The following is a 17,187-nucleotide window of genomic DNA, read 5'->3' on the forward strand; positions in this document are numbered from 1 at the left end:
TGGACAATCTCCATCGCAACAAAAATATTCGAGGACAAGTAAAATCCATTATGTAAAAGTCACTCAACAGCGATCCATATTAGTTAAGCAAGAGCTTGAAGCGATCCATTATGTAAAAATGTTCAGATCATTTTGTTTGTAGCATTCTCCCCTCTTCCAACTTCCACCATGCAATTCAAAAGTTTTCCATTTGACTGGTTCCAATATCTTTTATTATTCAAAAATTCAACTTGATTTTTATTCCCTAAATAGCACCTATGACCAGCTCTTATATTCAAATAAAATCTTGATTTAAATGAGAGAGAGTTTCTAGACAATAGGCTACTAAAATTTGGATCTTCCTTTCTTCAAATCTAAAATAAAAACTTAATGACAACAATGAAGCCTAAAATTGACAAAAATAAATAAAATTATAATAAAGTTAAAGTTAAGAAGTGAGAAAATATAAGAAATTATGCAAGGCATCAAACACCTCCAAACTTAAAACTTTGTTTGTTCTCAAACAAAAAGAAAAGGAAATAAAATAAAATAAAAGACCACTATAGCCAACATCAACAAGACCCCATAGAAAAATCTTATCACTCACCAAGCCATGATTTGAATTTAGATTTGATCACTAGTATCTTACTCTTTTAATATCAAGGATAGTAGAAAAATCAATAAAAAACTTGACAATTTGTCAAATAAGAGTTAAGAGGTTCCTTCAACCTAAAACTAGGACCTTGAGTGTGTGTGTGTGAGATAGTCAATTTAACTCCATACCACCTGCAAACTTAGATAAAAGTACAACAACTGAAACCAGATGAATTCTCTCAAAACTTAATTCCATAAGTCTAATTTTTAGAAATCCTCTCCACTAATGTAGTCAAACAAAAGATCTTTAATAAAGTTGTAATGACATGCCACAATGTGAGGGCTAAGAAAGAAATAGATAAGAAAAATTAAAGCAAACTAGAAAAATGCTTGGTGAAAAGAACAATGAAAGTGATATCCATGGAATTCAAACCAGAACTCTTTCTTGATTATATGCTCCTATTGGTGACATTATTGTTGCTATAATCAATGAAGTAATACCAACTATGCATTTAGCAAAATTTGCAGTGATCACACTCTACCTGTTGAGTTTTCTCTATTTTATGCTTCCTACCATGTTGGATAAATCACCTCTGAACAAAAGACAAACCCAGCAAAGTTTTCTCTATTTTTTTTTTTTTTTGACACTTTGATCAAATAGAGCATAATTTCCATTGTACTAACTTTCTCTTTAAATGTAGATTTCTATCAAAGTATTTTTCTCAAACTATAAAAGGTAAATAATGGTTTTTCAGGCTTAGAACAGGAATGGTTGATGTAGTTAAAAGAATAAATAAAAGTTTATGTAAAATAAGGCTCAAGGAGGCTGACTATAGAAATATACCAAGCAATGATGGCTTGATAATTAGGATGGCTGGGAAATCTTTTTGGTTATGACTAAAAAAAATGCTAAGATCATTTCTCTAATATTTGGTATCAACTAGGATTATGCCTCAAGGATCCATCAATGGATTCTAGAGCAAAACAAGATTGAACTTTCCTAACCTAGTTAATTCTACTCATTCTCTTCATAAGCTAAATGGACAAAAAAATAAAATAAAATGACTATGAACTCAATTATGTTCAAGGACAAAGATTTCAATCAAAGTACCCACAAAACTTGGCCTGACATAAAAGAAATTTTTGAAAATTTTTCTCAGTCCTTTCCTTGATCATAAATTTCATACTCATAGAGAATTCAATCATACTCAAATACATTTTTGGTAAGAGAATCCAACAACTCAAGACTTATAGAATCACAAGTAAAATAAAATAAAATAAACAATCAAATAGACCAAATCATTATAGTTGTAATTCAAAAGTGAGAAAGATTGAAGAAATGGAAGGAAATTCCCTGGTTTCATGGTGGATTAGTCGTAGTTTGTAATTTTCAACTTTCTATTCATGCTAAATATACCTGCATCAAAATCTAAATTATTCAAACTAAAAATAAAAGAATAAAAGAAAGTTTTATGGGCTGCCTCCCAAAAATGCTTATTTTAAAGTCTACAGCCAGACTTTTTAATCTTCATCAATTGGGATTTCTAAGAGGAATAAGTGCACAGTTCATCTCCACTTGTTCTCCATAATAGTGCTTCAATTCTTTGATCGTTAACTCTAAATACTTTAAAAGAGAAAATATTGTCAATTGTATAAGGATCTATCCATCTTGATCTTAACTTGCCCGGGAAAGAGTTTGAGTCATGAATTGAAGAGTAAAACTTGCAATCCTGGTACAAACTCATGCCTAAGAATATGTTTGTCATGCCACTTATTCGTCTGTTCTTTGTAGATCTTCTTCGCATTTTCATAAGCATCATTTCAGAACTAATCCATCTCATTCAATTGAAAAAGTCAATTTTCTCTTGCTGCCTTTAAATCAAATTTAAACTTCTTTACAGCCTAATAAGCTCTATACTCCAACTCAACAGGAAGATGACATGCCTTTCCAAACACTAATCGGTAAGAAGACGTCCCGATAGGTGTTTCAAAGGCTGTACAATATGCCCACAAAACATCATCAAGCTTCTTTGCCCAGTCCTTCCTATTTGTGTTGATTGTCTTTTCAAGAATGTTCTTGATTTCTTGATTTGAAGTTTCAGCTTGGCCATTAGTTTGAGGATGGTAGCCAAGTGCTATCTTGTACTTCACACCATATTTAGAAAGAAGGTTGTCAAACAACTTGTTGCAAAAGTAAGTCCCTTCATCATGAATGATAGCCCGTCGCATGCCAAATCTTGTGAATATATTCTTATGCTGAAATCTAAGCACAACCTTTGTATCGTTTGTTGTTGCAACAATTACTTCCACCCATTTTGACATATAATCTCCTACTAGCAAGATGTAAACAAAGCCAAAGGAATGAGGAAAATGACCCATAAAACTGATTCCCGAAATATCAAATAATTCAATCTCCAAGATGTTTTTCAATGGTAGCTCTTAACGCCTTGAAATATTTTCCATACATTGGCACAGGTCACGAATCTTCACCAAAGTATAACTATCATGAAAAATTGAAAGGCAAAACAAACCACTTTGAAGTACCTTAGCTACTGTACGTGTTGCTCCAAAGTGTCCCTCATATGATGATGAATGGCAGTGATGGAGAATGACAGTGATGGAGAATGGCTTGCATCTCTTCTTTTGGTACACATCTTCGAATGATTTGATTAGGGCATCTTTTGAACAACAAATGGTCATCCCAAAGATAATACTTCACATCATACACACCAACTGTTCTTGTAGGAATAAACGCATTGTTGTCGTTTCTCACTTTGTCATTCCACCATTTTTGGCACAACTTACATTGGACTTACCCATGAACTGTCTAAAATAGTATAGATAATTTCAGCATTGAGGAGTTTCAAAATTCTAGCTCTCACAACTTTCTTCATTGCTGGATTTAATCTTCTTAATTTGGTGCTCAATCGATGGTTTGTAAAGTTCCTCTATTAAAATCTTGTGTATGCAAATGGAGGGGCTTATACTTTTTATGTCGAAAATAGTCCATCTCAAGGCTATTCTATGCTCCCTTAACACACGTAGCAACTTTTCCCATTCTTCGGATGTGAGTGATGCAACAACAATCACTGGAAATGTGTAACTATCACCCAAGAATGCATAACAATGATGCTCAGGTAATTGCTTCAACTCTGGAGGGATGTAAGTTATAGTTTGCTGCATTTTTTCTTTAGAAATTGCAGAATCTGACTTTGCGAAATGAATATTGGGATCATTAAGTGGTGATCCACTAAAATGGGCTTGTTGCACTATGCTGATTAATGCTAGTTTGAGCTCAAAATTGTTGGCATTAATGGTTTGGTGTCTTATACTCGAGTAGTTATCATTCAGACTTAGTTGTACAGAATCATTCAAGGTGTGTGGTTGTGCATTATATTGTTCATCAGCCATGACTAATACTTTATTTTTTTCTTCGTGATCTAAAAGTTCTTTCAATTTACGAATCAAATGGAGTAGTCAAGATATCTAACACTGCGCATCCAATGTCCAAAACATACCTGTAGAACAAAAAATAAATAAAAGTAAAATTCTAAATTAAAACCAAGTTTGCTTTGTATTGATATTGGCAAAAATAAGAAGAAATCAATTCCCGGCAACGGTGCCAAAAACTTTATTGGGTACAAAATTGTAAGTGCACAATATTGTAATTTTATAATAAAGTGATGAGAAGAGTGTCATACTTAGGGATTGGTATCTCACTTTTGAATTAGTACCAAAATGATATTAATCTTAACTTTATTTAGAAAAGTCACTAAGATTTTTATAATTGCAATCAAAATCAATTCAAAGGAAAAGAAAGCTGTAGTTTGATGATCAAATCATAAGAAAAAGAACTTTTTGGAAACTAATTTCACGTAATCTCTTACTAGATTTTCTCATTTAACTAATTGAAATTAATTATCCCTATTTGTTAGCAAATTCTTCAAAATCATTCCAAAAGAGTCTTTCGATTGTTAGTTAAATTTATTCTTGATTATCATTTTACACAAGAGTATGCAAATTAATAAATTAAAAAAGCATTAGGACCAACTATTTTAAAACTAAATAGGTTCATATAAGTCTTTCAATTTCTATATTTACATATTCTGAAATATCTAAAGTTTATCCTATAATTCCCTTTTTTGAAAGCAACTTAGAAGATCAAAATCATCTAATTAATGGCTAATCAATTAGAAGCAATAGGCTCAGAATAAATCAGACAAACATAATAGAGAATTACTTCAAATTAGCATAAAAAAAAAAGTATAGTTTAAAACTAAATTACATTATTTTCCTAGCATACATGTTTATTTTCAATTCTATAAATGGTTACCTTTTTTCTTTTTAAGTCATGTCAACATAATTTTTTCCCTTATTCTTCTTTTTTTCTTTTGTAGCAACACAATTTTACATAATTATAATAATTAATTCCATATACAGATATAAGGCTAATAAGTCTAATGTAATCTTATTGAGAAAGATATATAGAATTTACTATTAAAAAAACCATATTTTGAAACTCTCTTTTTTCAAAAGGCCTACCGGGATATTACATCCGTTAGACTTGCAAAATTCATTTTCCTGAACACTACTAAAAATCATTTTTTACATCTTTTTTTGTTTCATCTCATTATTTATATATATATATAAAAAAAAAAAAGGAATGACACAAGTTTGTATGTCCTAAATTTGTATATAACAAGAGTCGTGATAGAGAGACATTAACAATGATTCATATTTTGACGTTCCGTGACTTTATTATGTGAAAGTGTCTGTCTCGCAAGTATTTTTCATCTAGCATTGCTCTTTATTTAGAGTAATGCTATATATAATTTTAAGATGTACAAATTTTTTATATTTAAAAAAAAAAATCTATTATTAAAAAAAAGAAATTTTTATATAAATTTTAACATTATTCACTTTTAAAAAAAGTGAAATTCCAAATATTGTTGCTCTTCTCTAAAGGTGTATCTTTTGGTGGGCGGGTGACGCGGCAAGCATTGGTCCGGGTTAGCATGAATCCAAACCGGGGCAACGAACGAAGACATCAACCCAGTTGTCGTTGCGCGGTAACCCGAAATTCAAGGGGAATTTAAGCGACCGTTGGATTTAACCAACTGGAACCAAATCGCGCATTCATTCTCCTAAATATATGAAGCAGGAAAGAGAGACCAGGAAGAGAGTTTCTTGGGCTTTCTTCTTGTTTTTTAAACGGCTCTCCCCCCCAAATTTCACGCAAACACTCTGAAAATGGCGTCCGTTCCCATGCAAACCCTGCCAATTTAGCTCCATTTACGTGCAACCCAGGTTCGGAATTTCTTCACCTTTTTTTTTTTTTTTTCCCTCTCTTATCAGATCTTAATATTCCCCTACAATTGTTTGAAAAAGAGCATATAAATTAATCATAAGAGACAAACGCAAAGAAAATAGCAGCAGCAGCTGCAGCAGGCGGAGGAGGAGGAGGAGGAGGAGGAGGAGGAGGATTGTTAAGCAAAAGGGAGAATGTCAAAAGCCAATGAGTCTCCTCCACCACCGTTTTCGGAGTCTTCGCCTCCACCGGGGTTGGGTGGGCGACAAAATCTTGTCCCATCCAATTCGTCGTCCAACTCCTCACCTCCACCGGAGGAGTCTGCGTCCTCCTTGGCTTCTCCGCCCCCACCAATTTCGAAATCCCCTCCGCCTTCGCCGCTGCCTACCCAATCCGATTTAAAAGCAACGGCGCCTTCACCGCCTTTGGATTTGGGATCACCGCCTCCTAGTTCGTCCCCGGGCTCGAGTTCTAATACCCCCTCACCTCCATTGGAGTCGGGAGATTCAAAAGCTCCACCTCCACCATCAAATTCCAAAGCTTCACCCCCGCCCCAGCCTCCGTCGTCTCCTCCTCCAAGCCCTAGTAAACAATCGACACCTCCATCGCCGCTACAATCATTCCCAGATTCTCCTTCTCCACCTCCTCCTCCTCCTGCTGCTACTGAGAATACTCCATCTGCTATACAAGCTCCACCTCCTCCGTCCCCTCTTGTTTCTTCTCCGATTGCCATTTCTTCGCCCGAGCTCCCCACTTCACCACCCCAAAAATCCAGCCCATCTCCACCAACCGAGGTTTCGCCTGTAACCAATGCTGAATCGTCTCCGCCTCCTCCACCAACCTCTGGTGGACAGAGGCTTTCCCCTCCTTCCTCCCACACAAGTACTGCTAGTTCAAACTCTAAGAGCGGCTCCAGCCCACCGCCAGGATCAAATGTGAGTTCTGTGGCTTTTGTTGGGGTAGCGGTGGTGGGAGTATTTGTCATTGCTTTAGTTGCTTTCCTTTTGGTGAGCTCTAGAAGGAAGAAAAGACAGGCACAGATCTATGCCTCCCATTACATGCCCCCCAATAAGGTGTCTGTGCAATCAGGTAAAAAGAAAAAACAAGAAGAAGAAGTTCTGGGCGTCTTATGGTTTGCAATTGCTTACTATGCCTTTGTGATTTAGTAATTCTACTTTCTTTTCCCCCTGTTATAGATGGATATTACTACAACCAGCAACACACTGGAGTAGATGCTTATTATCAATCTACTATGGCAAGTAGCTCCGGCAGTCAAAGAGGGGGGAATGTGTACAATGGAGTTGCACCAGATGTAAGCGGCATAGGGAATGCCAAGTCCTTTTTCAGCTATGAAGAGTTGACAGAAATAACAAATGGATTTTCTCGTGAAAATGTTCTGGGAGAAGGTGGGTTTGGATGTGTTTACAAAGGTTGGCTGCCTGATGGGAGAGTGGTGGCTGTTAAGCAGCTTAAGGCAGGCAGTGGACAAGGGGAGCGAGAATTCAGGGCTGAAGTTGAGATTATTAGCCGTGTTCATCATCGATATTTGGTCTCCTTGGTGGGCTATTGCATCGCTGAGCATCATAGACTGCTCCTCTATGAATTTGTTCCAAATAAAACTCTTGAGCATCATTTGCATGGTAAGGGGAATTCTTCCTTGTTTCCTAACCTTGTCAAATACAGGGTTATCATGTGTTTTGATTCGTAGTATGATATTGGTATATGCTGTCAGGTCAAGGAATGCCGGTGTTGGATTGGGTCAAAAGACAGAAAATTGCTCTTGGGGCTGCGAAAGGCTTGGCATACTTACATGAAGATTGTATGAATCACTTGTGGCATTTTCTTGATTCCTGCACTTGTGCGTTAGAAAGTGAAAAAAAAAAAAGAAAAAGAAAAAAAGAAAAAAAAAATCTCTATTTTAAAATTTTCATGGTTCTAGCTGCATTTGGATTGCATCATAATTCAGCATATTCTGATAAAACCAAAATGTGATACTCTTATCAACCTCCACTATGAAAACTCAGGCCACAAATAACAGCAATCTATATTGTTATAGGCCATTCTAAAATTTTATGAATTCCTGTTGATCTAATATCATCTTTCAGAAGTATAATTTACTGTTAGAGAACTATATAATATGATGTTTTATTTTTTCTGTGATCTGCTTCCAGGCCATCCAAAAATTATCCACAGAGACATTAAGTCGGCAAATATTCTTTTGGATGATGCCTTTGAGGCACAGGCATGTGTATTCTATTTCTTGGCTTACTTTATTTCATTGGATTATTCTCATTTCTGGTGCTAGCGAAGATGTTTGTCTTACTATAACCTATATTGATAATTTGAGAATTGGTTGGCGCAGGTTGCTGACTTTGGACTTGCTAAATTAGCAAATGACACAAATACCCATGTATCAACACGAGTCATGGGGACATTTGGGTAGGTTTGAATGTCTCGAACACCAGAACTCTATTGGATATGGTCGGTTTTTATGAATGTATATGCTTTTTTTCTCTACCTAAGAAAATTATAGTTTCAGTTCTATAAATAGGAAATACCTCCTCCTGATACTACCATTTGATAAGGTCAATCAGAATTTGTGGGGATTTAGTACCTTTCAGTTACGAGCAATGCCAATCTTCATTCTAAATTTTGTCATCTCCAGTCACACTTATTGATATTGCAGATTTTAAGTGGCTGTTCATTCAAGTGGTTGACATACAAGATTACTTAAAATGTGCCACATCAGCAGGTGTGAATAGAGATAACAAAAAATAAAAAACAACATTTATCTTCTGTAAGTGGTTTCCTACAAAGACTTGCAAAATCAACCAGGTTGACCATTTTGATAGTATTTAAATGTAATAACTTGATTAAGTTAAGAAAGTGTTTCGATTTTGATATAAAAGTACAGTTTTGAATCCCTGAGGCAAAACCCAAATGCCAGATCCATAACATGATAGGTTTTTCTCATCAAAATTGTTTCTGGATTATCTACTTTTTAGTAATGACATTTAACACAAGTTTTCAGCTTTGCATATCAATGCTCATTTTGGTTTTCAGGTACTTGGCACCTGAGTATGCATCAAGTGGAAAATTGACAGATAGGTCAGATGTATTCTCATTCGGAGTGGTGCTTTTAGAGCTTGTCACTGGGCGTAAACCTGTTGACCCAACGCAGCCTTTGGGGGATGAGAGTTTGGTTGAATGGGTACGAATCAGAGTCACTGGAAATTCTCTTGATGATATACTTTGAAAGATCACCATGTCATTTATTCAATTGATGGGCACTTTTAACTTACACTCTTCTTGTCCAGGGTCATTTCAGTTTTCTTTCAAATGTTGGAGACTCTAGTATATACATGTAGTTTAAGTTTGGATTGCCATTAGTTAATGGTTAAAACTCTTGAGAGCCTGTCGAAATAAGTAATGAGATGAAATACCAAAACAGCTTATTATAATTTGGAATTTTTGCAGATATCATTTCTCCATATAAATGTTAAGTGGGCCTTATCTAGGAATTTGGTGTTACTTATATTAAAGAAAAAAAGAAAAAATCTAGGAATTTGGTGTTGTTGCATTGCATGGATATCTGAGAAGAACGATGACTAAATTAAGTTATTGCATGATGCTTTGTATATATTGCTGAAAAACATTTCTTCTTACCTTGTAAGTGTCTCATCTTTCTCCTTTGCCTAGTGGTTTCAACACTATTCTTCAACTTTAATAACTGTGTTGCACCTTTCAATTTTTAGCATGGATACTTGAGTATTAGTAAGAAACTGTCTGATTCAATTCTGCTTATCAAACAAAACTACGTCAATTTTCCAGCATTGCTTGGGGTCTGGCTTTGAGGATAGCCAGTTGTTATTTGTCAATGACAAGTCCAGTGGTTTCCCATGGCAGATCTAGGCCTCCTTTGGATGTTGAGATGAGATGTGATGAGGAATTTGTGAATAGTAATGAAATAGTTTGTGAATAGTAAAATGGTTTGAGTTAAGATGTTTTATGGGGTTTTGGAAAAGGAGAAAATTATTATTTTTGTTTTGGGATTTGAAAAATTTGAATTGTTCTTTGTGTTTTGTTTGGCAGTTTGGGAAAATTGTAATGATTAGATGAAAAAATTGAAGATTTGAAATTGAAAAGTGTTTGTGTTTGTGTTTGTGTTGGTGTTTGTGATATTTGGATGTTGAGATGGGATGGGATGAAATGAGATGAGATGAGACCATCATCTTGCAATCTAAACGGGTCCTAAGTATCTATTGTGGAGGGTCTATTAAGCTGAATCATTTTTCTTTTAAAATTTGTTACAATGCCACTAGTGGTTGTTTTCTAACGAGCTCCTTGATTCCCTTTGAACAATGTCTTCTCAGGCTCGACCACTCCTTATTCATGCCCTAGAAACTGGTGATTTTAGTGAACTAGTAGATCCACGGCTTGATAAACATTATGTGGAGAGTGAAATGTTCAGAATGATTGAGGCAGCTGCTGCAAGTGTTCGCCATTCTGCTCCAAAACGGCCCCGCATGGTGCAGGTGATGCTTAATATACGGCACTTTTCTATTCCTATCTGATGCAGCTAGTACAACTTCATGCATCTTATTTACCATGGAAAATTAAACAAGCAATATGTTAAGCGAACTGTGGGAAATAAAGAAATTCTATGTCAAGATATACTCCTTTTTTGTAACGAGGGAACTTCTTAACTAGCAAGTAACTCTTCTATAACCAAAGTTACTTCCATCTCAAACATTGTGGTAGTTCTCTCTGATTTGAAGAACTTTGGGTCTCAATTTCAGGTGGTAAGAGCATTGGACAGTGAAGGTGAAAACTCCGATCTCTCTAATGGTGTCAAATATGGTCAGAGCACCATATATGATTCTGGCCAATACAATCAAGAAATTACGAGATTCAGGAGGATGGCACTTGGGGATGGCAACAGTTCGGAATATGAGACGAATAGTGGAGAATACAAGTCTAGAGAAATGTCTGAATCTCAAAGTTCATGGAAGCCCTGGGATGATTCAAGTGGTGAGTCAGAAACTCGAGCCATTAATGCACTCAGTGGTGAACACAAATCTAGTCATGCCCAAGGAAGCAGGCTTTAACTAAATGCTAGATTTTGACTTTGTCCAAAATGGTGATTTCTTCTGCACATTATTTGACACACGGTGCACACCAGAAAAGGCTATCTTTGCAAGGATGGCCTTTGATTAATCACACTTAACTAGTGTGTAGAGTTTCTTTCTTTCTTTCTTTTTTTGGGTGAATCTTGGTATCTTCTCTAGTCCATCAGCAGAGACTGCAGAGTTGAGGAAGCTTGTAAACTGGAAGGTAATCTCTAATGTCAACAATCATGCCTTGATAGTAGCATGGCAAGACAATTCTGTTTTCGTGTGAATACTCACTCGCTATAAAGGTTTTATTATGGAGAATAATGACAAGTGTGTTCCAATATTAAAGGAACATTGGTTACTTTTAGTATTAAGTCATGGACTCGCGAGATGCGCGCGAATATCTAAAATTTGTTAAATAAGAGATAACTTTATTCCCATCTTGCCTTACATCCTTCAATAGGAAATTGATATGTCAGATTTCCAAGGAATTGAAAGGAGAAATTCATGTATTATCAATTACCTTTGGTTTCATTTTTTTATTTTTTGGGAACCTTCCGGTTCCTTTGTTGATAAGCCACCAAGCTCAAGATTCTTTCCCAGTTTCTCCCGTCTCTATTTTACCTCCTTAATCTACTGCTGCTGCTGAAGAACCGTAGAATCTTTATTCTGAGTTTCAAACTAAAATTTCTTTCACCTTTCTGAAGACATTTATACAAAATTATGCTTTGCTATGTGCAAAAAAGTGACTTTTTTTTTTTCAATTCTTAGTCACACCAGTTGATGTGTAATATATTTTACGTGACTTTTGATTAAGTGTTTGACGTATCAAGTCATTTCAAATATACCGTATTTGTTGTAGACAAATGCTTGTTTGTTGCAAGCGCCTGGTGCAAACGACTCACCAACCGGCCATTTAATAATTTTTTTTATTTGTTTCTCTCTCCCTCTGTACATTTTGTTTCTGCAAATTAAATGCTAAACAAACGGATGAAAAGTGCACTTTTTTAGGAGCTGACATTGTCAACCTTTTATTTTTATTTTAAATAAAAAACGTGATACGAGGGGCAAACTATAAAAAAAGAGCATCCTACTTTTTCATTCAGAAGCATTTTTCCCAGCTCCTGTATCTCTTGGGGCTTCTCCCATCTCTCGGTCTCTTGAGATCTTTCTCTCCTGTTTGTTTTTAGTGATAAGATAAGATTAATTGAAATTAAAGTTAAAAATTAAATAAAATAATAATATTTTTATATTGAGATTTGAAAAAGTTAAATTGTTTGTTTTATTTTATATGAAAATTTAAAAAAGTTGTAATGATAAAATAAGATAAGATGAGATGTTATATTTTGTGAAAGTGAACAAAGAATTTTAGTTAAAGCAAACGAAACATGTACAACAAAATAAACAAATTGGTTTTTCCATTTGCACCCTTGACATCAAGCATGACAAGTGTATTAAGCTTGAACTCATGGCCATGCGATTCCCAATTTTGTTACATATCTAGAAGCTTCAAAAACATCCAAATGCTTGTCAATTTTTCGCAACAAAACAAGCCTCCTTGATGGTCAAGTCCCCAACAAAAGCTCCTAAATCAAATACATTTTTCTGATAATGGCTCCTACAAGCATAGGAAAGACAAAAGAAAGCTGAAAATAGTTGAATACTGAATGTCTTGTTTAGCAAAATGTTTGCTATCAATGATTCACCACCGAATGGTTGGTATACAAAAATGTTTGCTCTAGCTATTGGTGTACCGAAATTTTGAAGGTGAAGAGAAATGGGTGTAGATAAATGAAAGATTGGGTGTACTAAAAACAAACCAGGAAAAAAAGTAAAAGGCGAGAAGGAGAGAAAGAGAAGGAGAGAGGTCAGCTTTTGTCCTTTTTATTTATTTTTTATTCCACATACAGCTTGATTACCTCCTGCTTGCATTTCCCGCTTGTACCTAGCGAAACTGTTTATTGTAAAGTGATAAAAATTGCAATAAAGATTGTCATTGTTCCCAAAAGAGTAGAAGTAGGATGATAGATAATCTGTTTAAGACCCCATTTAGATTCATAAATTATTTCATCTTATCTCATCATTACAACTTTTTCAAATTTTTGCACAAAAATAATAAACAATTCAAAATTTTCAAATTTCAAAACAATAATAATATTAAAAAATAATATTGTAAATATTTTATTCAATTTTCATACTTTTATCTAAAATTATCTTATCTCATTTCTGAATCTATACCAGCCCTAAATTTTCTAAGGTGTGATGTGGAGCATTGAATCCAGGCTCACTACAACAAATTTAGCTTTTCGCCGTCATTTTGTTTCCCGTGGATCATAACATGCTGCTGATACATACGTTTATTCACAATATTTACGTCTCCAGAAATAGGTGATGACTTTGTCAATAGAAATCATTAGTTTCGGCAACAAACTTTCACAGCAAATAATTTTGACATTAGAAGTCAATTTCTTCATGTTTTGTATTTGTTCTAATGACATATAGTCTTTGCGGCTGTGGTTGTGACGCCCCCAAATCCCCACGCACGAACACGGAAAAATCGAGACGTCCGGATGATGACATCACGGGTCATCATCCTATCGACGTGTGCCAAGTGTGTGAAAAAGCGACGAATGTGCACGAGAAATACGCAGTGAAAAGCAAGTCAATAACTAAGTACCAGAATTTTTCTTGTTTAATACAAAGCTATTCAAAACATACATAAATAAATATTACAAGGCCCAAATATAATTTTAAACTAAATACAAAACATGACATCAGCACCCCGGCGGAGCCGCATCCTCGGGCTCAGCCTCCTCCTCCTCATCCTCGATCTCTGTACCAAAATCTACGGTACCAAAAATGGTGCCGCAGGTAAGTAAACTCCAAATACCACTAGATAAAAACATATAAAACTCAAACAATATGCATGAAATAAAACCCAATGCATATGCGCCATAAAATATGATTTTTTTTTACACGCACGCCAAAAACCCATTTGGCCCACAAAAACATATCCTTAAAACCAAGCCTCGCCATTATCCCAGATAATGGCCCAAACCACCATTTTCCCAGAAAATAGATCAAAAGCCTCAAAAACCAACATCGCCATTTTCCCAGAAAATGGCCCACATCCGAAAACCATAAAAACAATCCGGTTATGCATGCACCATGATCTCCCCTAGGGATCATCCGCACACCCTGGCTCTGTGCCACACCATAGGTAACGACTACGCATGTGACACCTAAATGAGCGATGCCCAGACTCGCGCCCCGCGCGTACCTGGCCAGGCCATCCTCTAGTCTCCGCCACTCTAGGGACCACGGAGTCGACACGACAGCGTTACCATATCTTGCGATCCGGTCGTCGCCCTGCGACAACCCAGGGGATGTCACTCAGTTTTATCCACTCCCGAGTGACCAGAGGAGTTCCACCGAGATAATAACCCATCCCAGCTTGGGCTCATGTAACACACGCACCAAAAAACCATTTACGCCAATAAAACGAGATTTTTTCAAATAAATAAAATGCACATATACCCAAAATGCAACTCACGCCTCATGGCTCAAATAAAATCAAGCAATCACAAACAATCAAAACCAAGCACTCCGTCCTCAATCCATCCGACCCCCGAACTCCTCGGACTCAGTCCGGAATCAGCCAACCAACAACAATAATTTATTGAAAGAGCAAAATATATTTAAATCTAAAAGTAGGATTTGGAAAATACTTACAGTGCTATACGGTATTTTTAGAAAGATTGCGGCGTTGCAAACAGCGAAAGGAAAGCAACGTAACAATGAAAATTCACTGTGGCCATGGGTTGTAAAATACCCACTTTTTGAACGAGGACAAACCAAGGCTTGGGATTGATAGGGAATGGCCTTGAGATATTTATGAAGTTAAGGGAAATGAGTTTTGGCCGTGGGTGGTGGTGGAAATGGCGGTCGAAGGCCAAAAAGGGGCTGAAAGGAGTTGAGCTCGTGGGAGCTGCTCCGGCAACGTATCAAGGCCGGAAATAGGTGGTTTAGGTCGGCAAGAGGTAGGGGAAGAAGCTGTGAAAAGATGGTGGCCGGAGGTGGTGCGACGGCGCCGGAAATAGTGAAAAACCGTATGGCTTGGAGGAGCTCGTGGCGGCTAATGTTGGCTCGGATGGAGGTGAAACTTGGTGGGGATGTTCACCGGTGAGAGGAGAAGAAAACTAGGTGGGTGGTGTAGGCCACGCCGCCGGCGAGCGGCGGTTCTGGGCTGCGAAAGCAACCGGCGACAGGGGCAAAAATAGAGCAGGTGCAGCGACTTCCGGTGGCTCTCGAAGGCTAACGGCTGGTCTGATGGCTCTGAAAATTGGTGGAGATGATCTCTGGTGGAAGGGGAAGAGAATGGTGGTGATGGTGCACTAAAAGGTGGCCGGACGGCGGAGAATAGGGCTGACAAACAGGCGGCAACAGAAGGAAAAAAAAAAAAAAGGGGTTGCTGCTTACGCGGGAGAGGAGGAAGAAGAAAGAAAAAGAAAAGGAAGAAAAAGAAGGAAAAAGAAAGAAAAAGAAAGAAAAGAAAAGGGAAAAGAAAAAGAGAAAAGAAAAGAAACGAGGTCCAATTCTCACTCTGGTAACCAAAAACAGATCCGCCGAAAACGATATTAAAAACCGTAAAACGACTAAAATAAATTAAACACCACCTCAAATAAATTAAAAACCAATTAAAACACATTAATTTAAAATAAATAAACTAATATATTAATTAAATTAAAAACAACCATTCAGTGAAAATACACGTAAAAGCGGGTCATCACATCCTCCCCCCCTTAAAATAAATTTCGTCCTCGAAATTTGCAAGATCAACTACTAACTTAAATCAAGCCACATAAAATCACATAAACCATCTGTGACCAAGATTAAGATACGTACCTTCATTACTCAAACAAGTATGGGTATTGTTCCCTCATGTCTGCTACTCGCTCCCAAGAGAAGTCTTGAGCTAACGGATCTCCCCATGCCACCTTAACCAAAGGTATCGTTTTGGACCTCAATTGTTGCTCCTTCCAATCTATGATCTGCGACGGAACAACCTCATAAGTGAGATCCAGTTGCAACTGAATACCCTCTGGGTCAACGAAGCGTGGCTCTTGCTGTCCAAAGTTCTTCTTCAAGGACGATACGTGGAAGACATCATGAATATCCCCAAAATACTCTGGCAAAGCAACTCTATAGGCGACGGACCCTACCTTCTCCAAAATCTGAAAAGGGCCGACATACCTCAGATCTAGTTTCCTCTTCTTACCAAAACGCTTAACACCTCTCATGGGAGAGACTTTGAGATAAACCCAATCACCAACTTCAAAAGATAACTCTCTCCTCCTGGTATCAGCGTAGCTTTTCTGGCGACTTTGAGCTGCCGCCATTTTATCTCTGATGATTCGGACTTGGCTTTGCATCTCTTGAATTATTTCGGGTCCAATAATCTTACTCTCCTCGACTTCATCCCAACACAAGGGCGATCTGCACTTCCTTCCATAAAGAGCTTCATAGGGGGCCATCTGAATGGTTGCATGGAAGCTGTTATTATATGCAAACTCTATGAGTGGCAAATGGTTTTCCCAACTCCCTTGAAATTCCATGACACACGCTCGCAACATGTCTTCAAGGGTTTGAATGGTGCGTTCCGATTGGCCGTCTGTCTGTAGGTGGTAAGCAGTACTGAACTTCAACTTAGTACCCAAAGCTGCCTGCAAACTCTTCCAGAACTGCGATGTGAACCTTGGGTCTCGATCTGATACTATACTCTTTGGTATGCCGTGCAGCCGCACTATTTCTTTCACGTACAAGCGTGTCAACTTACCCAAGGAGTTGGTGTTATTAACAGGCAGGAAATGAGCACTCTTCGTTAACTGGTCAACAATCACCCAAACAGAATTTTTCCCACTAGGCGTTCTCGGCAAACCCACTACAAAATCCATTGTGATGTCATCCCATTTCCACTCAGGAATAGGGAGGGGTTGGAGCATACCGGCGGGTCTTTGATGCTCGGCCTTCACTTGACGGCATGTGTGACATTTCTCAACATATAAGGCAATATCCCTCTTCATTCCATCCCACCAGTAATTTTTCTTCAAGTCCCGGTACATCTTTGTACTGCCGGGATGAACTGAATAAGGGGCCGCATGAGCTTCTGCCATGATCCGCTCCTTGAATTCT

General features: G+C 37.2%; 1 protein-coding gene across 1 annotated transcript; it reads left to right on the forward strand.

The window, feature by feature from the left end:
* Nucleotides 1–5,665: 5,665 nt before the first annotated feature.
* On the forward strand, nt 5,666–11,605 carry LOC122309055 (proline-rich receptor-like protein kinase PERK13). The gene is made up of 9 exons (XM_043122412.1): nt 5,666–5,880; nt 5,962–6,970; nt 7,078–7,521; nt 7,614–7,700; nt 8,053–8,123; nt 8,244–8,320; nt 8,945–9,092; nt 10,255–10,416; nt 10,681–11,605. Exons 2-9 carry the CDS (start codon nt 6,076–6,078, stop codon nt 10,987–10,989), a joined length of 2,193 nt encoding a protein of 730 aa, XP_042978346.1. The 5' UTR covers nt 5,666–5,880; nt 5,962–6,075; the 3' UTR covers nt 10,990–11,605.
* Nucleotides 11,606–17,187: the final 5,582 nt, after the last annotated feature.

Source organism: Carya illinoinensis, chromosome 5 (assembly GCF_018687715.1).
Source record: "Carya illinoinensis cultivar Pawnee chromosome 5, C.illinoinensisPawnee_v1, whole genome shotgun sequence".
NCBI classification, from domain to species: domain Eukaryota; kingdom Viridiplantae; phylum Streptophyta; class Magnoliopsida; order Fagales; family Juglandaceae; genus Carya; species Carya illinoinensis.

Excerpts from the sequence above, each read along its gene's own strand:
- LOC122309055 (XM_043122412.1), top strand. The coding sequence starts at position 6,076 with ATGTCAAAAGCCAATGAGTCTCCTCCACCACCGTTTTCGGAGTCTTCG. Across the intron at positions 6,971-7,077 it reads TAAGGTGTCTGTGCAATCAG|ATGGATATTACTACAACCAG; the intron begins GTAAAAAGAAAA and ends CCCCTGTTATAG. Across the intron at positions 10,417-10,680 it reads AACGGCCCCGCATGGTGCAG|GTGGTAAGAGCATTGGACAG; the intron begins GTGATGCTTAAT and ends TCTCAATTTCAG.